Source organism: Etheostoma spectabile, chromosome 12 (genome assembly GCF_008692095.1).
Source record: "Etheostoma spectabile isolate EspeVRDwgs_2016 chromosome 12, UIUC_Espe_1.0, whole genome shotgun sequence".
Taxonomy (NCBI): Eukaryota; Metazoa; Chordata; class Actinopteri; order Perciformes; family Percidae; genus Etheostoma; species Etheostoma spectabile.
In genome coordinates, this window is record NC_045744.1 from 19770751 (window position 1) to 19797804 (window position 27054).

General features: G+C 38.1%; 1 protein-coding gene across 1 annotated transcript in view; it reads left to right on the forward strand.

Annotated features, from left to right (window-relative positions):
- LOC116699837 (pappalysin-2) overlaps positions 1-22566 on the forward strand; it is a 78561-nt gene extending 55995 nt beyond the window's left edge. The window contains exons 21-27 of the mRNA XM_032532625.1: positions 2849-3065; positions 5465-5633; positions 6392-6524; positions 7489-7610; positions 10094-10165; positions 16952-17050; positions 21096-22566. Coding sequence (XP_032388516.1) covers positions 2849-3065; positions 5465-5633; positions 6392-6524; positions 7489-7610; positions 10094-10165; positions 16952-17050; positions 21096-21212 — 929 coding nt within the window. The 3' untranslated portion in view covers positions 21213-22566. The remainder of the gene's footprint in view (positions 1-2848; positions 3066-5464; positions 5634-6391; positions 6525-7488; positions 7611-10093; positions 10166-16951; positions 17051-21095) is intronic.
- The last annotated feature ends 4488 nt before the right edge of the window (positions 22567-27054 follow it).

A 27054-nucleotide genomic window follows, 5' to 3' on the forward strand; every position in this document is an offset into this window, starting at 1 on the left:
CCAAAATTCTATTTTGGCTTTTGGTTTGTGAATATGTTTGAAAGGCCCATGCTCACTCATCAAAAAGGGGTATTCCAAAAAATTTTTCAGTACCACCATACAGCTTTTAAAAGTTTTTTGGCTCACAAAACCCCCACAAAGTTTAAATGTTATTTAAAAAGTTTTCCTTTTCATTACAAGATTTTACTTTAAACCCAAAAAAATTTTGCTGTTTAGGGTTTATGATTCTCCACCATACAAAACTCATGCTTCTTGACCATACCGGGATAAAAAAGATTAGCTTTGGGCACGTTGAAACCCAACTGCAATACAGCCAGAAACAAAACCAAAATTAACAGGGCTAAAAATTTAATCTTGCGTTTCTTTCTTTTTCTTCTCCCTGATACTTTTGGTTTTAGGTTAGCCAAAAATAACTTTTTAAAATGTATTTGTTAGAATCAAATCATAAAAACTCACGGGGGAAATTTTTTTTCACGTTCAGTTTCCCCCCCGTAAATTTCAAATAAAAAAAAATAAAAAAATTCAACAAAAAGAAAAATTTTAAAAAAATGAGCATTATTTGCTGACTCATTTTTTTTTAAACACTTTAAAAACCTCCCCAAACCCCACTGTTTGACTAAACGCCTTTTGATTCCTGGTACAAAAAGCTTTAAAAACACCTAAGCACTTAACCAAAAAGAAAAGAGACCATACTTTTTAAATTCAAGCTCTGCTATTTCATTTTTGGGCCTCAATTAAACCCCCCCTTTTAGAAACTACCCCCCAAAAAACTAGGAAGAGACGAAACTCACCGTACCCTTTAGGAAATTTTTACAGAATAAGAAATGTATTCAATTCCGCTAAACTCTGCTGTATCTTCCAGTTGATACTCTTTATCTTTATTGTTGCTATTTAGCAACACAATTGAGAACTATAATGCTCTATTTTTCTCCTGGAGATGCTACATACCGGATGGACATGGAGTCATGCTACTTAAGGGACTATTGCATTTGTACCTGTATTCAGCCATGATAAAGTACTTAAGAACACATACTGCTTACCCTATATTTAATAATGCTTAATATGGTTAATGTATAGCAAGAAGTAACAGAATTTATAAACATATTGGCCTCTCTGTCACAATTCAGCCCAGTGTGGGGCAATGTTTCATTGAAACCAGGCAATCTCGATGCTGGATTCCAGATATGGGCAAAGACAGGAATAAGTAAAGTAGGGGACCTCTTTAAGGAAGGAATTCTAATGACCTTGGGAGACCTCTCTGTAAAATATGACATCCCAAGGAAACATTTTTTTAATATCTCCTTATCTTATTTAATAATTGTACTACTGAAAATTCAATAAAAACATTGTTAAAAATAAATGAGCATCATACTGCAATATATAACAACTGTATTTAGAAAAAATATAAACAAGAATTTATGTTTGCATACTACAAAATATAACAACAACGTAAATAATAATGCTGAACTAGAATGACTCTTGACGTCTGCCAAGGCCAAAGCTGCATTCAAATGCTCCTCGGATGGTCCTATTTCCCAAGTTGGGAAGTCCACCTTCTGACTTTACTGTGTTCATGAGCTTTAAAACTTTAATAATAGATAAAACAACATGGATGCTAGAAGGAAGATGTGTTATTGCTCAGTGTGTTATTGCTCAACACATTGACAGCTGTTTTCAGTATTTGTGTGAGAAGGAAGAGCAAAGGGAACGGATCAGGTGAGCCACAAAATATGATCAGGCCTGTAATCCTGCTGACAGACAAACCAACAATCCGAGCAGAAAACATAACCTACTTGGCAGAGGTAAATATTATTAAGTGTGTAAAATGTAAGAATAGTAGTTGAAAAAAGTAATTAGCTAGCAAGGCTAAAAGGCAATGCAACTTTTGAAAGATTAAATCACACAGTCTTCAACTTTCAAACGAAAAGTTCATTTCATAAGCAATGAAATTAACCTCCATTAAATTCAAAACACAGGGTTTTTTTGGTCTGCCATGACCAGTATCTTACTGACTCAATGTTGCAAACTTTATAATCATATTAATGTGTAATTAACATTATTGAAGGTTACAAAGTAACCTTTATGACAGCCTGTTGACTTTATGACTCTTCTCTACTTGATACGGTTGCAAGTACATTTGAGCATGTTACAGAGAAACATTTTTATGTGGTTTAATAAAAAAAGAAAAAGTAAACCACCAAGAGGCATGTGCACTGCCACTGCACTGGACCTAGTCCTATATATTCTGCACTTTGATTCAGGCATTGGCAAAATGTCCTAGGAGTGATGTCAAATCTGTCCAGAAATTTAAAGTAACATTAAGTAACTCAGACTTGTTTGAAGTTACTTTCTAATTTGTAATGATCATTAACCTCATCATTCAACAAAGGTGAGAAGTAGATTCTATGGAGGTAATGCAACCATACCGATCAAGGACCATTACAAAACACAACATGACTCACTACATGTGCAATACAAAACAAATGTAATATATCAACTAGAAGGGCACTTGTAGACCACAGTCCTCTGCTAAGGCCAGATGCTCTATGTTGCAAATCTTTAAAAAGTGAAAAATAATTTGCTAATCCGCTCCAACGTGTAATCGGTTCTTCCTTGGCCCATGCTACACCCTTCCACCAGCGTTTCATGAAAATCAGGCTAGTTCAGGCATCTGTAATCCTCCTGACAGACAAACACACCAACAAACAAAAACCAACAAAAAAAATGACCTCCTTAGCGGAGGTGATAAAGGTTAATGCTATGTTGTTTTACAACATTGTTCACCAAGAATAGTTTACTACTTTGGTCAATTGTGTTAGACACACTTTGCTCCCTCTCCCTTCCTCAGGTGACAGTGACAGGTTAGTCTGTTTGGAGGACGGTCTGTGGTCTTTCCCAGAGGCCTACTGCAAGATAGAGTGTCCAGAGGTTCCAAACATACCTGATGCCAAGCTGTTAACAGCAGACTGTCTGGCCTCAGGGCACGATGTTGGCTCTGCCTGCCGTTACAAATGCAACCCAGGCTTCTATGTAATTGGGAGCCTCAAAAAGAAGACACAGAGGAGGTAAGTGTTGTTGTTTTTTGACTGTTGGAAGCTCAGTGGAGAGAGACTAGTGCTACAGCTGCCATTGTTTGAAAGGGCATTTATGCTAGCATTACTCATTGGGACATATATTAATAGCAGTATATCTCAAAACATCCATGATAGAGCAAATGCTGTCTCCTCCTTTGTTTTTGTGCAGTGTGTTCCATGTGTTCTAAAACCTTAAATTATGATTGAGATTGATTTTTTAGGCATATTATTTATTTTTATGTACATAAAGAACTGTTTATTATTGCTGATATATTTTGTGGATTGTGCCACTAAAGATACTAGTAAATATGTGTAGACAGCAGACCAAAGCAAATGCAGTATTTTATTACGCTAGCTCCCTGCGTAATGGAGTAAATTCCTTCTTTTCCTTTATTTTACAAGATTCCCATTACGCACTGCTTGATGAAACTAGGATATTTGATATAAATATTTTATGCAACCGTATTACAATGCATCACATGAACACCCAAACCTTAAGGGCAAAGTCTTAAATATCGATGGGTGCAATTTAAAGAGCATTTTCTTTGGTCCATCATCTGCGAAACTATTTTCTGCTTTGGAACAAGCTCAAATTAGGATCCAATAAAATATGTACCGCTGCTAACTGGACCTCGTCATTACTACGGCAATTGCATTCATTGGGTAACTGCTCATTACTGAACACAGTTCAAATGTTATTAATGTGATGAGGGTTTCTATTAGGAGGAGACACAGCCTCTGGGGTAAGTTTATATCCAGCTTTTGATGGAGTCAGCTATCTCTCTTTGCACATTTCAGTCTGTATTATTTGTAATCAAGAGCAAGTTCATGTACCATACATTAAGTAATGCAACAATTTTCTTGTTGTCTTGAATTCTAGCTAAAATGCAGTGTATCAAACACATCAAGCTTTTATTATCATATAAGGCCAGTAAAAATATACATTTTAAAGTTTTGTATGCATTACATTTCCACCGAATACAGTGGGAAACTATCTTGTATAAAGATCCATTTGCAGCTGGTATCTTTATGAGTTACGCTTTCACAAATGTATGTGTAAACATTTTAATAACCCCTGATGCTTTATTAGTCCAACATGTGAAAGTAAACTGCAGCAGCTATTAAAGAGCTTTAAACAAGACTTTTACGCTTACCTTTGACACATGTATCCACATAAATTTATATTGTAACACATACTGTTGCATTTACACACTACGTGCGCCACACCGGAGATCTTTTTTTACTGTAGAATGGGCACTCTGTATGTGTTTTGTTATTTAAACAGTAAAATGGGATGATAGAGTATGTGAGAAGGGGTATGGAGTGCATGTGGCTCTACTAAGGCTGGACCAAATGTCATGTTTTTTACAATCAAAATGCATATTCAGGTTTTCGAATGAAGCTTTGGATGTCTTTCATCATATTTTATAACATCATCACCTTAAAATGAATCCTACATTTGAATAAAATGATTAATCGGACCAAATGAGCTATTCGTCCTGATTTACTCCAAAATCAACTTTCTTTATTTGCTATCACTTATCGGTTTCGTCAACATGTAGGCAGCGAGGGCATAGAATAATGATGAATAATAATTGCACCCTTGGGCATAAAGCAACATTATGCTACAACAGAAATGGCAATAAAATGAATTGGAATATGTCAAATTAAAGTACAATCCAGATCAGCGTGACCAAAACTCAATTGTTACGCAAAAGCGTGGGCTGTAACCTAGGTAACTATTTCACAACCAGCCTAAAGTAGCCTGACAATATTTACTTAGATTATGATTAATACATTTTGACTTTTGGTCATTACAACGTTCTGGAGTTATTGCTTGTTTGGATCACACGAGTTAGAAACAATCATGTGCAGCCACCACTGGACTCTTATTCTAAAAATAGCATAATACTAATATTATTAGAATTAAGGAAGCTTTGAAGCGTTAATCTATTTGGTACAGCCCCAAGGACCAAAAGGGTTTGTCATAAAAAAACTCAATACACTCGCCATATCTTTAATAAATGTGCCCACTTTGGTGCTCTGTATCACTGAAGAATTAAACAAAATATGGTTTCAGGCACCATGAAATGTTACATTTATTTGTTTTAAACTCTGAAAGGTTGATCATCTCTGTGAAACATCCTCTAGATGCATACTAGGAAAAAAACAACAACCAAGAACTAAACATGAACTTGTGATGAAGAACTCTTCGAAATTCCCATGAAAGGAAAACAGTACTGGCTACACATTGGCCACGTAACTTTAATTAATAAAGTTTTTTGTCCACTATTGCTTGTAGCTGAATGTAATTCAAATCTGGAAAAAACCTTGTGTTGCCTAGATAAAGATCACTTGGATATGTTTCCCTTTGCTACTATTGTCTCTAGGAAGTACTTCAAGTTGGAGTGCCTGGAGGGGGGGCAGTGGGAGGAAACTAACTGTGAGTCAATATCCTGCCCAGCCCTACCTGATGTATTCCAGGGCATGTTTACCTGCACCAATGGCCTGTATTATGACAGCCTCTGCACCCTGCAGTGCCCAGGTGCCACAGAAAATGTAAGATTTTAACATTTGTCTGTTTGGTCCCCAGGTCAAATGGAAGTATTTCTGGTCACATCAATAATAACACAATCATGTGAAGTCAATTTAAGATCAGTTAGACAAGGTGAGACACTTGAGTTGTCTACACTGGACGATATTAAACTTGGTCATGATGTAGTAAAAAAGACGCCAAATTCTAAAAGGAGGTACCGGTTGCATTACTGTGGAAATGTGTTTCTAATAATCTTCATATATTTGAAGTAAGTTAACATTGTAAACCAGCATTTTTGTTCATCAAATATACTGCACCAGAACTGGCCTGAATCTGCATCTTTAAATGTTTATTTTCTTATTTTTTTAAGACAATTTTTTAACCAGAAATGCAGAAATGCTGAAAGCTCTGGGTGTGGAGGGGCTTTCTTGGTTGACACGCCTCTTCAACATTACGTGGAAGTCTGGGTGGAAGTCATGGTACCTAGGGAGTGGCAGACCGGGGTGGTGGTTCCCCTCTTCAAAAAGGGGGACCAGGGGGTGTATGCCAATTACAGGGGTATCCCACTTCTCAGCCTCCCTGGGAAAGTCTACTCCAAGGTGCTGGAAAGGAGGGTTCGGCCGATAGTCGAACCTCGGGTTGTAGAGGAACAATGCAGATTCCGTCCTGGTTGTGGAACAACAGATCAGATCTCCACACTCGCAAGGATCCTGGAGGGAGCCAGGGAGGATGCTCAACCGGTCTACAGACCGCATGAATTTTATTATCTGTTTGTTTCTAGAGGGAGATTCGTTGCACTAAGGAGGGAGAATGGACTGCAGAGTTCACAATGTGCTCCAAAATCAAGGGATCGTGCTCTCCTCCTCCAGATCTCAACTCTGTAGAATACAGCTGTGACCAAGGGATGGATGTCGGTGAGTGTAACCCTTCTTTTAGCCATGACAGTGTAATCTATCAAAGATAAACAGTGCTCATTATATTCTCTTCATCTGTAAAACTAAATGAAGCCATACACAGTAACCTGCCTAGTCTTTGGCTTGTACACACTGCTTGACTGATCAAACAAAGCAGCCATGGCGGTCAAGCATGTTTTTGTAAACACTTGTGCTTTTTCTCTTCTTCTCACACTCCTTTTCATTCCTCCTTTTCTATTGGTATCCTTTAAGTCACTGACCAGCTCAAGCATTCTGTGTAAATACAGATTTTTAAGGAGGCATTTTTAAGGATCTCTCCATAATGACCCCATGCAAATGCGCGCACACACACACACACACACACACACACACCACACACACACACACACACACACACACACACACACACACACACACACACACACTAGAAGCCCCTTGCAGGGTGATGGTTGCCAAAAGTCTAGACCACGGATGACGGTGTCACTCCCCGATGTAAGTCGAGTGTAGATTTGAGTCACGCATACGTCACTTTGCAACAAGTGAAGATGTGAGTTGTGCATGCGTCATTTTGCGACAAGTAGCATACAAGATGCTAACGAGAGACTTTTGTAAAAATGGGCCTATTTAACGAAGTTTGCTCACTGCTGGCTATAACTTAGCAATCAAACACAACAAGGTTGTCAGTTGAATGGCATTTTGAGCTAACATTAGCAATCAAACAATCATAGATAGCTAACACACTTTTGAAATGATTCCCATCTTCTGTTATTGTTTGTAATAAGAAAAGTTCATTATTCCATGGATTTCACAAATTTCAGTATGACATGTTATACTGTAAACCGTTTGAATCTGAGCATGCACGACTCAAATCTGCACTCGACTTACATTGGGGAGTGACAGACGGCATGGTCTTTTTTTTTTTATATTTGAACATGTATTTTTTTTTTAATCCTTTTCCTTGCAGGTGCTGTTTGTTACCCAACATGCATTGTGGCTCTAGACATGGATCTGCGTGATCCGGTGACACTGCCCAGTGGCACTACAGTTGAGTCTTTAAAGCACTGGATGCTACCAACCAAAATCCAGGTGAGTCTCCTGAGGACTGATGTCAAGTAACTGAATTTAAGCAAAACTAAACCCATCTTCATTTTACAAATTGAAAAAGTAATAACAGCAACCTATCAAGGGGGATGTTATCTGTAACAGTTACACACATAACGTTGCCACATATACAGAAACATGGACAGGAGTAGACACATACTGTACAACACACCTTCTTGACTGTGCACTGTCTGTCTACTGACTGTTTACTGCTATACCAATAAAGTTTTGGCCTTTTACAAAAGCATCTTAAATGCTGTCTGTAAAAGCTTTGAAACCAGCTTTATCTGTTGAAAAAAAAGATTTATCTACTGCCACAATTGTTTTCTCTTAGTACCAAGGGGTAATTCTATCAATTTTATATTGCACTTCCATAAAGTTGGGGAACTTGAATAAATTGTGTCCTTAAAAGACACCATTAGTGCTCACATCTCTGTTGTTGTTTAAAGCGTAACTCAAGCCAAAACCTATGGTCTTTTTGTGAATGTACCCACGTCAAACTTTTGTTTAAAAACATAATTAGGATGGAAGCACCACTTTTAAGATTGACCGTATTTTCGTTTTTGGTCAAATGTCCTTTTGAATGTGAGAGGCACTTCTATGATAGCATCAAAATCACTATTTTTAAAACACTAAGAAGGCTCGACACAACATGAAACTTTGCTTGAGTTGTAACCAGGGGCTCTACACATGAACTCGAGCATTGAGAACATTGTTTGTGAACACAGAGTTTACTAAAAAAGGTTTTGAACAACTCACTTTAGCAGTTGGTTTTTCCGTTTGCCGCCATCTCGGCCTTTTAGTAAACTTTGTACTACATGTACTACAACTACTATAACTACTATTTCTAGTTATACATCATCTTTAGTTTTGACTATAAATACCCCAACCGGCAACGTCAGACACCGCCTACTAAGAGCCTGGGTCTGTCTTAGGTTTCTCCCTAAAAGGAAGTTTTCCTCCCCACCCTAGGTTTTTCCCTAAAAGGGGAAATTACTGGAATTGTTGGGTGTTTGTAAATTATAGAGTGGAGTCTAGACCTACTCTATCTGTAAAGTGTCTTAAGATAACTCTTGTTATGACTTGATACTATAAATAAAATTGAATTGAATTAATATTAACACCAGATACAGTAGGAATATATTATTATCATATTAAAATTTCAAAAGGAGCTAAAAAATATTCTTCTGAGTCTTTAACAAATGTAATGTGAAATCAAAAATGCAGGGAGATAATTTCCAGCTCTTTCTAATTAAGGACTGAGATCATATTTTTGAGTCTACTGAAGTCATCCCCCACTTTGTCTGTACAGAAAACAGAACATTGCAGTGGACATTGAAATCATCTTGTCATTAATGACATTTAAAAAAGCTTTTAAACAACATCTTTCCAGTTTAAGTCTTCATGAGACTAAAACACTTTTTTAAATGGATATATTTTGGAGTGAGTATAGTTGTGGTGGGTTATGTCCCGGAGGTAAAATGGCTGCCCCACAAACACAAGGTTAGCGGATCAAGACTTAAATCCCGGCCGCCCCAGCTAATCACACACTATCACACAACAAAATCCAACTTGTGTGTGTGAGTTTTGCCTTCGTTATCATTAAAGTGTTTTTGCATTACTGGAAATCACAGGCAGATAGCAAGAGTAAAGGTTCCAGTTGACGTCAAGACTGTTAGGAAATACACACACACACACACACACACACACACACACACACACACACACAGTCACCATCAACAAACTCGTGGAATGTCAGCTCTTGGGTCAGAGTTATAGCACTGTTGTTGCTTTAAATGTGGATTATGTTACCCAATATCATATCTCAGGAATCGCTTTTACGTTATGTGTCTCAAACACTGCTCCAGTTTCGCCTCTCTTTTGGGTGGTCAGCCAGCCAGTTAATCCACCCTTGCCAAGGTCAAATAGTTGGATGGAGGTCTGGTTACTTACGCCATATCTCTGACACTGCCTTGTGATTTCGAGGCATTATATTATCTCAAATCTCAGAATAAGGTCTCCATTGCTGGGTCAGGCTGCACAGGAAATCACAGGGGAGGGTCCAATTTCTCTGTCCATATTTGTTAGGCAAGCTATCTGCTAACTATCTTGTAAATTCCCAGGGTCAAAAAACTGACAGAAGACCATAGCCTCACCCAATGTCACCACAGAATTTTGAGTTTTTATGCAAACAAACAAAAAGGCAGCAAAATATTGATTTTTCATGAAATGAATTAGAGTAGGTTGGCATTATCCTCCGTCAAGGGCTACATAATGGATGTTCTCCTCAAATCAATGGTTATACCTCTGCTAGTATTACTATGGAGCCTCAAGCTTACACAACTTCTAAAAAAATGCTTTTGTGACTGAGTGTGATATTGTTTTCCATGGCAAACAGTGGTTTTCCATTTCCATCCATTTCCTGTGACTGCGCTGTTCAACTGTTATGTTTTAACTTTGTTTTCCAGAGCATAGTCTGCACAGGGATGATGAAGTGGTACCCTGACCCTCAACATATCCATTGCATCCAGTCATGTGAGGTAGGAGTCCAAACAGCCAAGCCGTAGTGCATCAAATACTTGCAAGTATGTGCAAATGGTTTCCATGCAGATATCACTCACATCTTTGAAACTGTTAATTGAGTGGATGTCTATTTTAGTTGTGACTAATATTTTGTCCAAGGACTATAAAAGTAGTTACTTCAGTACCTGAGTTAAGATGTTTCCCTGTCAGAGATCTCATGTTTTAAGTGTGGTAAAAAGAGAACAAAATACCATACATTTGGTGCTTTTCATGATACACAGTAGCCCTTTGGTGTTTGGTCCCATGACAAGATGCTTTTATATAGTCCTTAGTGGTCCCCTAATACCATATCTGAAGTCTCTTTCCCAAAATTCAGCCAAGGTGCAGAATTACAGCCACTAGAGCCACTCTATGACATCATAAGGGGAAGATTCCAGGTTGGCCCATCTGAGCTTTCATTTTTTCAAAGGCAGAGCAGGATACCCAGGGCTATTGCCATTTCTAGCCACTGGGAGACCATAGGCAGGCTGGGGGAACTCATATTAATGTTAAAAAAAACTCATAAAGTGAAATTGACCAAAGGGGCTTTGGTAACAGAGTTTGATACATCTTGCTCAACCAACTGGTGCCTCTCTTTTCATAAACATTAGGTGAAAGTGCGATTCAGTTCTTACATAGCATGTCTACAATGCTAAGGTGTGCTTTCAAAGCCTCGAGGTCAGGAAGATCTCAGTTTGGCTCTTATCCCGTTATTATCAAGTTTAATAAAAACATTTAATAATGTCAAGATAGGTACTACTTAACCCTTAAAACAATTACACTATTTCTGGGCATAACTACATTAAATTTACTGCTCTAGCCAGACTCTTCCATTAATATTAAACATGAAGTAAAACATGCTGTATTCCTGTTGTCATCACTAGATACCAGAGCCAGTATGCAATGTGCTTCTCATTTCATGATAACATTTATTTTATATTCTCACACTTAAAACCTTACAAGAATCCTTTTCAAATCTGTCCAAGAAGCATTTTTTTTCTTCTAACAGGGATCTTGGCATTGCCAAATGTTGTTAGGCCTGCCAGGCCTAATGGATTATCTGATAAAGGAAAATAAATTAATCACTGCATGGTGTTAGATTAAGATTAATTATTTAGGGCTGACACAAGGCCTTTAAAACACTCTGCCTAGCTCCAAAACAGCCTTCCTTTGTGTGTGCTGAAACATTTTTCTGTTTTACAAAGGGAGCCATATAAAATGTCATGTTGATTGACAAGGTAACACAATCTAATTTATTTTGAATTTGCATACATTTTCAAAGAAATTAAATTGGAAAGAATATCAGGATATTTCTTGTAGTAAAATGTAACTGGTTATTTGTATAACAATGTTTAAATGAGACAAGCAAAAATTGTTAGCAAAGGCAAAGGGTTTAAAATTAAAATGATGAATAATTCTTTGTTGGATGTTTTCTTACCCACTGCGCAAAGCACAAACAATCTGAACAAAGAGCCTGCTAAATTTGATGCACTTCTTAATATGGAAACTAAATCTGTCACTCTCACCCCAGTTTTAATCATGAAAGATTATGTTTAACAATGTTTTTCTGTGTGCTTTAAAAAATGTATTTGTCCAAATGATCATATCCAACCTGTACATAACAAGAAGGACTCAGAGCGTCAATTCACATTGTAATCTTGGAACGAGCACTGCAGAGAATAGAGATATATTTATATTGATTTGGACCAAGACCACCTCTTTTCGTCAGCTCAGCTGTTCTCCCCCCGGACCATGTTTCACACCTCTAATTTAAAATGGCTGAAATACGCTCCATATCCACGGCGTAACCCCTCAACACGAACTATAAATGCACCTTAAGAATGATGTTGATTCAACACTCAGGTCTATCACCCAAATATCCAGATATATTGGTATGCAGTTTAGTATAAATATTTACAATGCACCACTGTCAGGTTAAAAAGTCCCCTTTACCAATAATTAAAGGGGTGACAGAAAAAGTGCCAGACGCCATTGAATGTGAGGATTTGCCCACTCAAGTCGGTTACGACAACAAACTGCAGTCAGGTTGAGAGAGAAAGAGATGGTTGAACCCTACCCCTAACCAGAAGACCAGATACTGACCCCCCCCCCAAAATACATTAAAACTGCACATTTTAGAGTGGCCTTTTGTTGTGGCCAGCCTAAGGCACACTTGTGCAATAATCATGCTGTCTAATCAGCATCTTGATATGCCACATGAATTATCTCTACAAAGGAGAAGTGCTCAATGACACAGATTTAGACAATTTGTTGAACAATATTTGAGATAAATAAGCCTTTTGTGTACATAGAAAATAGTCTTAGATGTTTGAGTTCAGCTCATGCTAAACAGGGGCAAAAACAAAAGTGTAAAGTGTAAAACCGTATGCTGTTCTGTCCAACTCCTTCATATTGTGGGGTATAAGAAACAGTTCTGCACTTAGAGGCCGCTGTAGCATGACTTTAGACTTTTGGGCTTGTTCAATTTCATCATATTTCATGTCCTATAGTTTGTATCTTAATTGAAAGTTAGTTACAATTTAATATCCATCACTGCTCAGTAATATTTTAGCAGTGTATATCATCTAAAATCATAATACCAGTTTTTATTTGGCATTCAACCGTTGGGTTCAGAAAAGGCTGGAACTACCGATGGAACACATAAACTGTTGATGTCTCTCGGTATTAAAATATTCTTCCTACTGCCAGCACTACATTTTCCCCTTCCACCTTCCCGTGAATGTTGCTAGGCAAAACAGTTGCTTATAACCTGCTCCTCCATGACAACACTGTAAATTATACCAGACCACATGTGCTGCATATGCACCATGCCAGATCTCATCCAGATGCCATTGCTCCCAATCTTTCTCTTACTCTGCCTCTCTTTTTTACCCATTTACAATTAGTGTAAAAGTCAGCTCATGAATCATATCGAATCAGCAGCCCCTGAACAGTACAATTGCCAGGCTGAGACTGTTCTGTAATGGTTTCATCTACTTTATAGCCTTAGAAATAGTTTTATCACTGACAAAATACCTGCTGTCTTAATAGAAGTAGCTTTCTTAGATTGTTCTTAGCATTATTAAAAAAGTGTGTAACAGAAAGGCAATTAAATGCATTGACTCATGCATCATTTAAATGTCATCTAGGCAAAGAGGACATCATCTATCTAATCTACATTTGGTTGGTGGACACTGTGTTAATCCCCTTGATCACATCATGAATGAACAAATCAATGAACAAAAAAAAATGGATCACAAAAAAATAGCCTGAATGTTTGCCAATGCCGCCAAAAACTGGGTTGCTAAGCTTGATGTGTTTCAGGAGGTTTAAGGTTTACAGGTGGAAAGGTACCTAACTGTGTTAGCTGCATGTTCTTCAGTGGGAGGAAGGCACAGGGACACGCAATCAGCTCATTGCTGGAAACCATGCATTAGAAGGGATTCTTCAGTGAAAAGGGGTTTTAACACGTGACCTTTTTTAAATATGGAAGTAAAAAGCAGCTAAATTTGGCACACAACTGGCAGTGAGTGGCATTTTGAAGTACAGGCACAGACTTCAATAATGTATTTATGTGTACTTAAGTCCAGGAAGTGCTTTTCATTTTGAAGCAACCTACACAGAAGTTTTCTGTTGTGTACTCTTGCTAGCTTACTGAGATGAACGTGAGACGCTAGATGCAAAACACGTTCGTCAAGCTTAAGTTGTTCACTTTCTAGTTTGTAAAACTGCAACATATTGAACAGTAAATGGTCACAGTAAAAGATACGGTCGTCATTCGAAGCCGTTCCACTACAGGTGTAGTTACTCTCCACGGCTGATAAAATGCAATGATACTATGTGTAGCAAGCCTCAACATTAATTCCCGACATGTTTCTATCAGTCAGCAGCTCGGACACACTGCTGTCCGTCACCTGTTGGGACACAGATGTTGTCCGTTCCGTCTCTGGCTCTGACCACAGGGACAGAGACGGGACAGCACCTCGCTTCAACGCAGCGTCATAACTCCTGAAAATAATATCCATCTCGCAAATGTATCTGTCTCTGCATTCATCTCAACCATCGAATACAGCAACAGGAAATTATACTCACAGCTTTTTTTCCTGTGAAGAATATTTCGCATATATATAGTATAGAGTATAATATTACAAAAATGTAATGTGTTATATTACCGCGTTACTGCAAAAAGGAGTACATTACTGCAACTGCTGTACTTTTGTAAAGCGTTACTCCCTACACTGTCCCTTACAAACAGCCCTGCTAAGATGGAATATTGATGTTAGACAGGTGTGGCGTTGGATGCTCCTGCTTTGTATGGCCTTTTTACACTCGTTTGAAGGGAGTTATTGCCTAATGGTAATACACAAACTAGTTGACCTTTTAATTACCCACGGGGGACTGCAGTGCGGAGCCAACTTTGGCTGGTTTAATACTCTAATGAGTCTGCGCTTACCAGAGTAAGGTAAGAAGGGAGTGTTAATAATAATTAACCTCAACAGGAGCCCTAACCTCAGAATTAATCACAGTGTAGGGTCGGCTAATTTTCGCCAGAAAATACATGTATGTGAAATGGAGATCAAAACCACATTAAAGCTCAGCTATGGAAATATGTAAGATACAAATTAAACTGACAACAGTCTAAGCAAGTCTGTATTATGCATGACTGCCCAAGACTGAAGGTAACAACGATTTACGTACTAGTAGTGATTTGGGTAAGGCATCTGGTGCAATTGCTGGTAAAGTATTTACTCAGAAACAGAACGATTAAATAGATTTATTAATGCCAAGGCAGTTTAGTTGGGAAAGGCAAGGGGATTTGTCAAGTAAGGAGTTCTTTGAAGTTCAGACTAAAAAAATGCAGAAATCTTCTCAGCAGCTGCTCTCTCCCCCTGCGTAGGTTAGGTAGAAACCCTAAGTCTTTGAATTGACTCCATCAGCTCATCGGAGAAAGCCAAAAGTATCTTTGGCCCTGAGCACTTATTTTCATATTGTTGGCACTTCAGGGAAGCCCTGAAGGTTGTGCCTAAAAACATTAAAAAAGGTTTTCATCATGACATGTTTGATATTCTATGTAACTTACATTCCACAAATTTGCATGCCACTCCAGAGTTTCTCAAGAAAGATTCCCACACTGGCCAGAGCATTTCAAAAAGCAAGCAATTTGAGGACTTAATAAATAAGTATTCTTCGTAAGGTGAAGCATACAGTCCTCAAATGACATCTGTCTGTCTACTCTGTCTATCCTAGTTTATATAAAAATCCAGCTAAAGTAAACCTATTAATTACATTAAATGTATACTTATGTCAGTTAGTCACATTTGTTTATCTTGGAATGCCAAAAGAAACAATGTTTATTCCATCTCTTCGAAAAGACAAAAGTAGCTGGAGGTCTTTGTTCATTTATCAGTGCAGTCAATATGATGTTTCAGACTTTAAACAAATGATATGCCACCATCCAAATGTTTACAGTACCATAGCAAACATCACGCTACATGTCATAATTGTTAAGCACTATAGGCAGCCACATTCACTTTTACCTACTCTAGCTTTCAAGGAGAATGACTGGATCCATCATCAGGTTTATCTAGCGATGACAAAACAAAGCTTCATGAAGCTTCAAGAACAATTTTCTTTGTTTTCTGAGCCCACTAAAGCCCTGCCAGTGTACGTTTTTCATATTAACAAACGTCTGTTACATTCAACAGTGTTGTTGTCATTATTTAGATTTCCTCATGGGGGCGACTGAAACTACGCACTATAGGTTCATACTAACAGCACCATTTTGTGGGCTCAGAACAAAAAAAGGTTCACAGAGCTTCATGAGGCGTCATTTGGCCAGTACTACGTTTATCAGATTGGGCAATTATTTTTGTGAGTTAGGCCAACACCTCAAGAAGCCTTAGTAGTGTAGTACAACATCTTCTTGGCCCCCATGATATGCAAACATCATGCACATGTTTTACAAAGCTAATGTGAAGGATAAACGGCTGATTTATTCAGCTAATTATGCTAATGAAAACTGACATTAGCATTTAACTAGTGATGGCCAAATGGAGCTTCATGAACCATTTTCTTTATTTCCTTAGCCCACTGTGGCACTCTGTTTAACAAAGGGTTGAAAGCACACTGAAATGCCATTCCTTGAGCCTTTTTCTTTTAACTAAAAGTGCCATCAAGTTGGCTCAGAAAATAAATAAAAAGGTTCACAAAGCTTCCTGGGGCTTCATTTGGCCATCACTACATTTAACCATTTAAGGCCTTACCAGAAATTGTACTTTCAACCAAATATGCAAACAAATAATGCTAAGCTATTATTTTACTATCATCACCTTGTGTAGATAACTTCTTACTCATCTGAAACCACTTATTAGCTTATCACAAAATACTCAGATTATCCCCAACATTAGCATCAGTGCTTCACATTAGGCTGAATTTGTTTACCAACGCGTGCTTAGGCTTAACATGTGCAGCAAAGGCTGAGTGATTGTATCCACTGAAATAAAGTGCATGTAAAGTTTGCTATTTGCAACTGACTCTTTAGCACAACTGAATTTAAAACTTGCATTGGACGTGTATTTTAAACGTTTATTCTGACATTAGATCCAAACAAATTCATTACTATGACAGTGTTTGCCACTTACTGAAACTCTTTTTTTTTCTGAAAAGATTCTGCCTTCTTGGCCTCCGCCGCCTCGTGTGATGTAAAATCATCATTTGGGGGAGAACATTAACACTTCCGTTTCTTGTTTGTAACTTGTTTCTAGCCTTTTGGAGGGGATGGCTGGTGTGACACCATCAACAACAGGGCCTATTGCCAGTATGATGGAGGAGACTGCTGCCCGTCTACACTCTCCACCAGGAAGGTACAAAATCCGATATTTCTAGTGCCACACCTCCTGTCAGCCATATTTACATAGAAAGATAAATATAGCTTTTTATTAGTTTTGTACCATCCATTTTTTTTTAAGTAATAAAAATACATTTTGGGGTATTCTTTCAATAGATACAATATAACTTCCAATTTGTGTCCACTTTGTTTAAAAGGTAGCAAAAGTGTTGTTGCTTGCTCCAAGCTTGCATCTTGCAATCAAGATGGAGCTTAGAAGCTGAAGCTGGATTTAAAGCCAGATTCTTCCTGTTTACAGTAGTAGAAATCCATCTCTTTTGGCATGAGCACTGTGCTACTACGCAGGAGACTTCTACTAAGCAAACAAACACAAATCCTTGCTACTTTCCCCTCTCTCCTGTTAACGACTGCGCCTATTTAGTCTCCCTCATCTGTACTTGAAACAACAGAGGAGACTTGTGCCCTCCAGCTTTTCCACTCAAATGGTAAATAAGCAGGTTTTCACCACCCCATGCTGCTATATACTTTCTCACTTCTCATATTAAGCCATTGCTCCACTGCAGCAAGAACTAGTCAGAACACACATAACTACAGTATGACAGTTTTAGCTAACCCCAGTATAGTATTGTTGTTGTGGTCCCCAAAAGCACTTAATTTAAAGAATCTTGAAGAAAGAGTTCGTTTTTTTTAAAGTGGGGTTGTATGACTTATCCATAGTCAGTGTATTACCAACAGTAGATGGTTTGTATGCTCCCAGTTTGCAGGCAGGAGTACTGACACTGAAGCTAAACAATGTACTGCTGTGAACGGGGTCAGCATCTAAATGTATGTTAACCACATAAAAAAAGGACCACCTAAAAGAATCAGGATCAATTCAAGTGTGTGATATCTTAAAAATATTTTCACCACTCTGTCTTGCTGTCAGACAGCCCTGTTTAACTTTTAATGGGGGTAAGCTTATGTCTTTTGTTTGTTAATGTTGACGCTTAACCCTTTAAATCACCAAAGTCACCCAAAAACAAATAAACTAACTGATCGAGGTTATTTAGTAGAAGGTAAAGCAGTGAAAATATCCTAAATACATAGCGTACACTTCAATTGATACTCACTTTTTTTTTTTTTTTAGACGCGCCTTATTTTAGGTGGCTGAAATACATTTAGCTGCAGCCCCGTCCTTAGCTTCAGAATGAGGGGCGTGCTGGCCGCCATCTAAATACACTGACTATGGATAAACTACCTTATCCCATCCAACTTCCGATCGATCAGTTTAAAAGGAGATTTGTATTACAGCTCTTCAGTGTAATGCAGATCTTTAATCTATTTGCATTTTCAAATAAAAAAAAAACATTTAATGCATGCCTAATCAGTTTGACAAAAAATGTGTTTATCCATCCTAACACACACTTCCTGGTGATAGCTTGTTCATGCTCACTATAAAGAAAAATGCATCACATTACATGAATTGCTCTAAATGATTGCTGTATATATTGGGTGGCTAAGAGGAATGTTATGAATAATAATGAGCAAGGCCAGGTCAGGCCAGTGGTGGAAACCAGGCCACTCATTACCTCAAATGCTTCTACATAAACACATCTTTTTTCCTGTTTTTTTGTGCTTTCATGAGAACTTCTTTCCCATGTGGACATTTGGGAAGAAGCCCCATCCCCCTTCACTATACCCTATTTGGCTACTGTACAGCCATATATTCATGACACTCAATCAGGGGGCCCTGCCTATTAATTCCAATGGCCTACAGTTGGCCTAGCCTTGGCTGTCTACTTCATGTCCGCAGCACGCCATGACTCACTGGCAGCTCCTTCCTAAATTGAGAAGGAGTTCAGCGAGAAGCTGCCATCATAATAAATAAGCTGCCAGACTGCCACTAACTGCTCTTTTATAAGGGGGGGGGGCCAGCGAGGTGTCTGACGGTTTGCAGTTTAGTCGGCCACTGTAAAACAGCAGCTCAGTTCTGAGGAAGTCAACTAAACCGCCTTGAGAGTCAGCATCCTGACTGCCACCACGGCTCCAGCAGAGCGATTGAGCAGAGTGTGGTAATGAAGAGTGGTGGATGGTGGGTTTGTTTACAGAACTCTCTGTTTCTATGTGGCTCGACCTGTGCAGGTGTAGGAAATTACAGGTTTTTAACACAGCGTGACTCACATCACATATTTTTTCTGCTGTCAAACAAGAACCTTTTTTAATATTTTGTGCCAATTTCTACGGTTTCAATTAACACACACATATGACGATGAGGTGAGTTGGATTTTTTACTTTAGTCTGCAAGTAACATTGTGGCACTTGTTCCAGTACCTGGCAAGATAAGTAACCTGCATGTGAACTACATCAATTACTTAAATCAATATTCATATCTATTTGTGTTTGGATAAGTCAAACCGGTCCAGCTGCATCCTTTTTATGGAGCTCAGGCAGTATTGGTTTTATTTACAGGGGTAGTTGCTGCGATGACAAGGGAGAGATGATTGAGGTAGGATTAAGTCATCGGCCAAAGGGGAAGACTCCAAAAGAAAAGAGCTTAGCTGCCACCTCATCTATGGAAACACACAATCTTCGTTTGATTTGTTAACTGGAGTCTGTGTTCCAGCAAAGGGCTAGATTAGTAAATACAGCAAAAGACGAACAGAAGGAAGACAAAGAGGACGTGTTTTGTTTTTTTAAGCTTTTAAGTTTGGAATCAATTGCATAATTGAAAGTTGCTTTCATCAATTTTATATCTTTTCTTGTCACATGAATTCTGTAGGGAGGCAACAAATCCAAACACTCAGAAACAGCCAAAAGACTTGGCTTTTGTTTCTGTAGATGAGGCAAAAATGAGCCCTTTCTTTCCTTCCAAAGGTTGTTAGAAGGCGTCAAAGGTGGAGTATTGCTTGGAGTGTTCTGCGGATGCATCAATGAATCAAGATAATGCTATCAAGGAAACATTTATTGGCAGTGCCAATTCATCTTAAATGGGACTGCTGGCATTTTAAGTACGGCTCGGGCCTTCTGCAGCTTGTTGAGACCTCTTAGTGGAACTATTACCCTGCCATCAACCCCTCCAAAACGGAGCGCAATCTACAGTGAAGGCCGACAAGTTGCTACCTCCCACTCTCCTTCTCACCCTGCTTGCAGGCATCCTTATTTTCTTTCTCTGCCTCCCACTCTGCTTTCCCCCTCTCCCTTTTTTCTCTCAATCTTCCTCTCACTCCTCTCCAGGAGCGAATGTTTACATTTCTTGCAACAGACTGCTTCACGGGGCACCAGAGTTTATTTTGCAACCTGTGGTGATGGCTCGCTTCCTAGACAAGAGCTGGCAGCCTCTTGTTGTTGATTCTTAACATGTGTTCATCCGTTCACCTCCACGGCGGTGCGTTCCTCCCTCCTTTCCCTCCCAAAGGCCCTCAAGGTTTCTCGCCATTCAAAGGCCACGTTGAACCATTTGACATCATGCGCTTTATCGGCCTCTGGGGGGTCGTTGGAGTTCTCTTTGAAACTGTGAGGAAATACAACAAGTCTACTAAGACCACACTCAGGTTACTAAGTGATACTCACCTTTCAGCACAAACACAATGTAGAAGGTGAGTTCACTAGCTGCTTGGTAAGTTCAACCAAATGTAGTTTTTATTGTCAGTTTTCGCCATTCAAAGTCGTGCTCTTTGCTACAGTGGAAATGTAACAACCCTATTGGGAAGCCTCTTCAACCAGTGCGTTTTTCACTAACTCTGCTTTTACTGAAAGTGCTGATGTAATATTTCCTTTTACCCTGCTGCTTTTTGTCCTTTTCTAGGCATTTGTTCCACCTTCTACTGCACTAGAATAGGTCATATATATGCACATTGTTTTATCAGATTTCATCAAAGACCATCCCAGGCAGTTTTAAACAGGGAAACCAACCAAATGGAATGTGTGTTTTCTTGGTTTAGTCATCCATTAAAAATGACATCTGCACCAGACATGGCTGAAAAGTCACATCTTGTGTTTCTGTTTGAATCCAGCCACAGATTGAAAGATCTATAGTGGTTCCGGGAAGCCGAGCATTGAATGCTGTGCTTTTTTACCAACAGGTCATTCAGTTTGGGGCGGACTGCAACGAGGATGAGTGCACTTGCCGTGATCCGGACGCCGAGGAAAATAAGAGCAAAGCCAAACACTTGGGAGGAGACGGAGGAGGAATGCAATAAGATGGAGCGATTAAAGTGGCTGAACTTGTGTTAAACATAGTCAAACCACAGACAATATACCACAACAAACAAACAAAATACTAAATTTGTAACATTTGTAATGTAAAAAACACAATTGAAGTCAGACTCCATACATAAAAAGGGGCCATTTTATCATAATTGATCTTTCGGTTAAAAAGCATCACATATGACTCATGTTGGTTTTAAAATGTGATTCCTTCCTACACAAATCCAGCCACACATCCACACGTGATTATTTGTTTTCTTTTTCCTGTTAACAAGTCAAAGGTCATCTTCACTGCTGGATCTGTGTAAGAGCAGAACATCATATTTTATGTTGAAAACAAGACCGTAACACAGGTCTAGTTCAAATAGGGTTACAACACAGTCTATCCCCTCCTGTACAAATGAAGTCATCCTAATTGGATCAAATCAGTATTGTAAATAGATTAAAGTACTTTTCTGGACTTAATTAGCTTGGGATAAAAAAAATAAGAACTTTGAATCATACTAAAGCCCAAAAAAGTTTTTTAACTTGTCCGATGGCTTATTCAAAACCAAATGAGGACGAGTCAAATCTAAATCAAGTGGGTAAAAGAAAATCACAGTCATGGAAACATTTCTTCAAAAAAAAAACTAATCTCTGCTGTCAAAAACAAATCCTCCCAAATACAAAAAAATAGTTACAGTCTTCATCACCAGGTTCTTTAGGAATGTAAAAGAATACATATCTGTAAAGACTAACATGTATAGAATAATATATTTGGATCACCTAACATATCTAACATATTATAGTCACACAAGTCATAACTATTTATATCAAAAATACAGTAATACAAACATTTATCTGTACCATACGGCATGTGCACAGGTTTTCCCAAACGTGTATTTTCTGTGATTGTGTTCAATTGTATTTACACCAAAAAAAACATGTCATACAAATTATGTCACACATTTTGAATATAAACACTACATCCTAAGCTAAATGGGAAAGTCAGGCAAATGTCAAATATTAATGTCAGAATTATCGTTCTAAAACATGGATTTCCACTAAAACAAAGGTGCACATAAAACTGAAAAACTAATAAATTGTTGCAGTCACCATAGCAGTAGATAAACAAAAAAGATAAACAAAAAATGAAGATAACTAAGATTTTTGGGAAGCCTAGGTATATTTTTTGCTCAATACAGACTTCAAACTTCTCCTGCTTGCATGTTCGTATGTCAGGTTCTGATATCCTTTAGCCAGAAATCCTGAAGTACCCCATATTGTATCTATAAAAGTGTGATCATGTTCTTTGTGATATTTGACAGTACTTTATACTCTATATGAAATAAATAGCAACTTTATATCAACCCATGTAATGTCTTTTGTGGGTTTCTGCACATGAACAAATAACATGTTATATATGATAAAATGTGGCTGACTCAACAGTACACACACGCGCACAGGTGGATTATTGGCCTCACTCTAATACTTTAGCTTCACATACAGTATATTGTTTTGACTCACAAGTGAATACACATAAATACGGGGAAATTCTCCTAAACAAATTTAAAGGGTCAGTTCACCAAAATTACAGAAAACAGAAAAAGTTTGCCAGTATTGCTGAAATACCATTAGATAATAATAATATGAAGGAATTAATTCAGTATTGCGTCACACGTGCCACTCATAGTCTGAATGCTCTTCCCAAACTGACCGGAGTAGCAACAACGACCTGTAACTTCAGTCCCTACTGCTACAACAACATGACAGTCATTCAGAGACCTCTCTCAAGCTGCATCCTACGCCGTTCTTGTTTGGTGGAAATGTCATCACTCAGCCCGAAAACTGTTACAACTCAATACATCTTGCCAAGTGTATGTTCTTGCTGACTTGTTTGGATTTCAAGTAGTCAAGTATCCCCGTATGCATTCCGCGCTAGAGCTTTGATTCTCTGGCCAACCCAATTTAACCCGGGGACTGTAATTTTTGCCAAATTCCCCCGGGCCTGATTTAGGTTGGGTACGCGCACATTTCCCGGTGTATTATTGTTTTAAAATGCAGACTTTATAGTCTGTTTAATGTCATTAATAATGCCTGTGTGTGATCGCCATCTTCTGGATATCTAAACCAATTATCAACTTACATACAAGGATAAAAAAAGCACACCGATAAGATTTTTTTTTAATTTTTATATTGGAAATTCAGGTTCTTATTAGGTTTGGGCCCAAAACTGCTGCTGTGGTTTTGGCTTGGACAGAAATGTAAATGTGCTGTATTTATATAGCCCTTTTCTAGTCTTAACGACTACTCAAAGCGCTTTTACATCATACAGGATACATTCACCATTCACACACATTCATACACTGTAGCCGAGGCTGCCGTACAAGGTGCCACCTGCTCATCAGATAAACACTCACACATTCACACTCCGATGCGCAGCACCGGGGGCAACTCGGGGTTCAGTGTCTTGCCCAAGGACACTTCGACATGGGACTGCAGGGCCAGGGACCGAACCACCAACCTTCCGACTAGCAGGCAACCTCTCTACCACTGAGCCACAGCCGCCCCTATGCAGAAACTATGCAGGTTCATTTTTTTGGGCCCAATCATCAGACAGGGTCAGGGCTGTCATATTTTTCTGTCACTTTAAGTGTTAGGAATTTTTCAGGCGAGAAAGGGACCATTTAGATTTTGAATATGTGGTTGGTTTATCTAACTAATTTCTATTGCTCTGATTTGAGTTTCCGGGTAAGACCAGCTGCCAAAAGCAATGGCCGATCGTCGTCCATTGTTATCCCGGTGAGCTGCTCTTATATTAGGCTTTTTGGTAATTTACTGCTGGCTCTGATGTCTCCGTAGTGTTTTAATAGAAAAAAAATTTGGATAAATATTGTTCTCAGAAAAGACATATATTTGTTGTTGCGATATCAGATGATTGACGGTAAAGTTAAGATTTGAATTGGTAATTAATGTTGTTAAAATTTGATAAGAATCAACATATATAAAGAAAAATGAACAAAGGCAGTGAAACAAAACTATTAGTTTTGTTTTTGAACATACATCACAGATTGGATAGCAGGTGTTCTGAATGCATCTCACTATCTACCAGTGGACATTTGACTTGAGATCACTGTCACATCACAGTAAAGTACAGTTGTGTTGAGGTGTGAATATTAGAGCCGAGCTGAGCTTGTGGCGTCAGCAAGAATTCCGCTGTGCCAATTTCAAATTAATCGCATGGTGTTCAAACTCCCCAAGTATGTCTCGGGAATGCTTTTTAGTAAGTAATTCAAGAGCATGGAAAACTATACTGCAAACAAATTAGAAAAAATTTCTTCTGACAACTGATGGTTGAAGAATATCTATACAGACACATCATAATATATTCTTTATTGTTTTTTGAAGTAGCAAAGATCAAAGTGAAAAAAGTTTGTAATAGCCACAGACCGTTTAGACAATAATATCATGCAGATAGTAGATGGTTGGTTTACATATATCTCAAAAGTCATGTTGCCTTATTCACTTTATTTCCAATTACACTTAGTTTGTCATTTTACCATTTAAAAAAAAAAGCATACAGTAATCTTTGAATTAACCAATCACAATCCAGTTTCAGATAATGGATCTCATGTTTAAATCATAGAAAGCAGAGCCCTCTGCTCTCTACATCACAGCTGCAATAGAGCAGATTAATCCAATTGCTGTACTAAGCTACACAGGAGAAATTACAATACAATATTGTATCTACTAAAGCACACTGCAATGTTATGTAAAATGCCACCTGTTGTATAATTATATACAGAAGAAAAACAATATGTGATATAATGTGATGCATTTATGAAATACTTTGCTGCTTATACAAAAATCTACAAGTGTTCATTTTAGTATTCACATATGATAGTTGTTAAAAATTTCTTTGACATCAATCTCCAACATGGCCACTGCACAATGAATAAAATAACGGAACAAATAGAGGTAATATAAAAGTTTAAATATGCTCACAATAAACACATAGTATTAGTGGAAATGTCGCATAAAGCTTTCTAAAGACATTGTTGCATGAAGTTTAATCATACAGAGAAGTAGATGAAAACATTAAGACACTGTTAATTTGCAGTTTCAATACAGGATTATCACTTTTAACAGTGGTCCATTGGATGGACTCAGAATGTTGTGAAAATGATAAAATAATTAGTTTGGCAGGTTTCATTAATTGTGTAAAGAAAATGAGCATATCTGTGTACCTACTCTGTGATGCCTGTTTATTTAGTAAAACTCCTTTATAACAGCTTCACTTATAAAAGCTATTATTACTACATTCAGCAGTTTATATCACTAAAACCTTTATGATAATGCTATATACAAGTTTTTTTTTTGTCTATACTACTAAAATAACTCAGCAGACCATCCTCTCTTATTGTTCTTTTGCCTTTCTAATAAAATCTGTTTACATGCTACCTCGCCTTTTTCATAGAAACATGGATAACTTTGCACTGTATTAACTTTTCAACATGTTTGAATGACAAAACCAGGTTTGTATGTTCTAGTTCAAAGGCTAACTTAATTTAACATATTTAAAAAGAGAAATTAAAACTGTATAAGCTACACTACACAATGCAGCAGCCACGAACAAATCACAGCTGTTATAGCCAATGAAGTAGTGATGGCACAATGAAGCCTCCTCATGAAGCTTTGAGAACCATTTTCTTTGTCTTCCTGAGCCCTGTAGATGGTTCTCTGTTCAGCAGTGCTGAAAGCACACTGAATTGCATTTCCTTTAGCCTTTTTATTTAAACCAAGACCACCATCTAGTGGGCTCAGAAAATAAAGAAAACGGTTCACAAAGCTTCATGGGGCTTTATTTGGCCATCACTACCAGGAAGTGTTCACCTACTGGGTTTGTTGCAGTTATTCGTAATAAATGAGTACGGCAAGAATCAGAAGCTGTAAAATATATACCAATGGTTGGAATGTTCCAGTGAAACTGAAGTTACAATGACTTTTAAATCCTTAAAAGACCCAAAAACTCCTGGATCCATTATGAAAACTTTACAAGAAGAAAATGTTGACTTTAGGTCGGGACTAAGAAGCAGTACGCTGTATCCTAGCAAACTTGTCTTTTAAAGAATTATGTTCCCATTAGTGATAGCCAAATTATGCTTTTTGAACCATTTTCTGAGCCCACTAGATAACGCTCTCTGTTCAACAAAGGGTTTAAAGCACAGTGAATTGCCATCCCTTGAACTTTTTCTACAAACCAAGAGTGCCATCTAGTGAGGTCAACAAACTAATTTTTTCCTATATAAGTAATCTGCATTCTCATTTACGTTCCGAGAAAAAGGTATTTTCTCTTAGAAAACACATCCTCGTACCAACAACAGACGCATGTTGTAAAACAGTTGCAGTTTTAAACACATGGTTAATATTTAAAAAAAAACAAAAAAAAACTACCTAACTAAAAACTAAAACTTGGTTAGGTACTGGATGAGATAGGGTGACCAGACATCCCGAAAAATTTTGCACAGTCCCGAAATCATGCAGTTGTCCCAAATCCTGCCATAATTGTCCCGAAAATTAGAGAAAAGTCTCAAGCACAGACGCTTGAGACTCCAGCTCCCATCGGCTGCTCATTGGCTGCATTGATAACATGCATTGCTATTTTTTATTCATTCATTGTTAAAATGGAGGCTCAGGGTGGTGTCCCGGGACCCGATGAGTTAGACTTTAGGCTGCATGCTAGCAGCAAACTACATTTAACTTCCAGCACAGCTGTACAGACCAACACTTTGGTCTCATCCTCCTTTAAGCGGTAGGAGTTTTGACATTCATGTTAAGTGCAGGGAGCCACAAGAA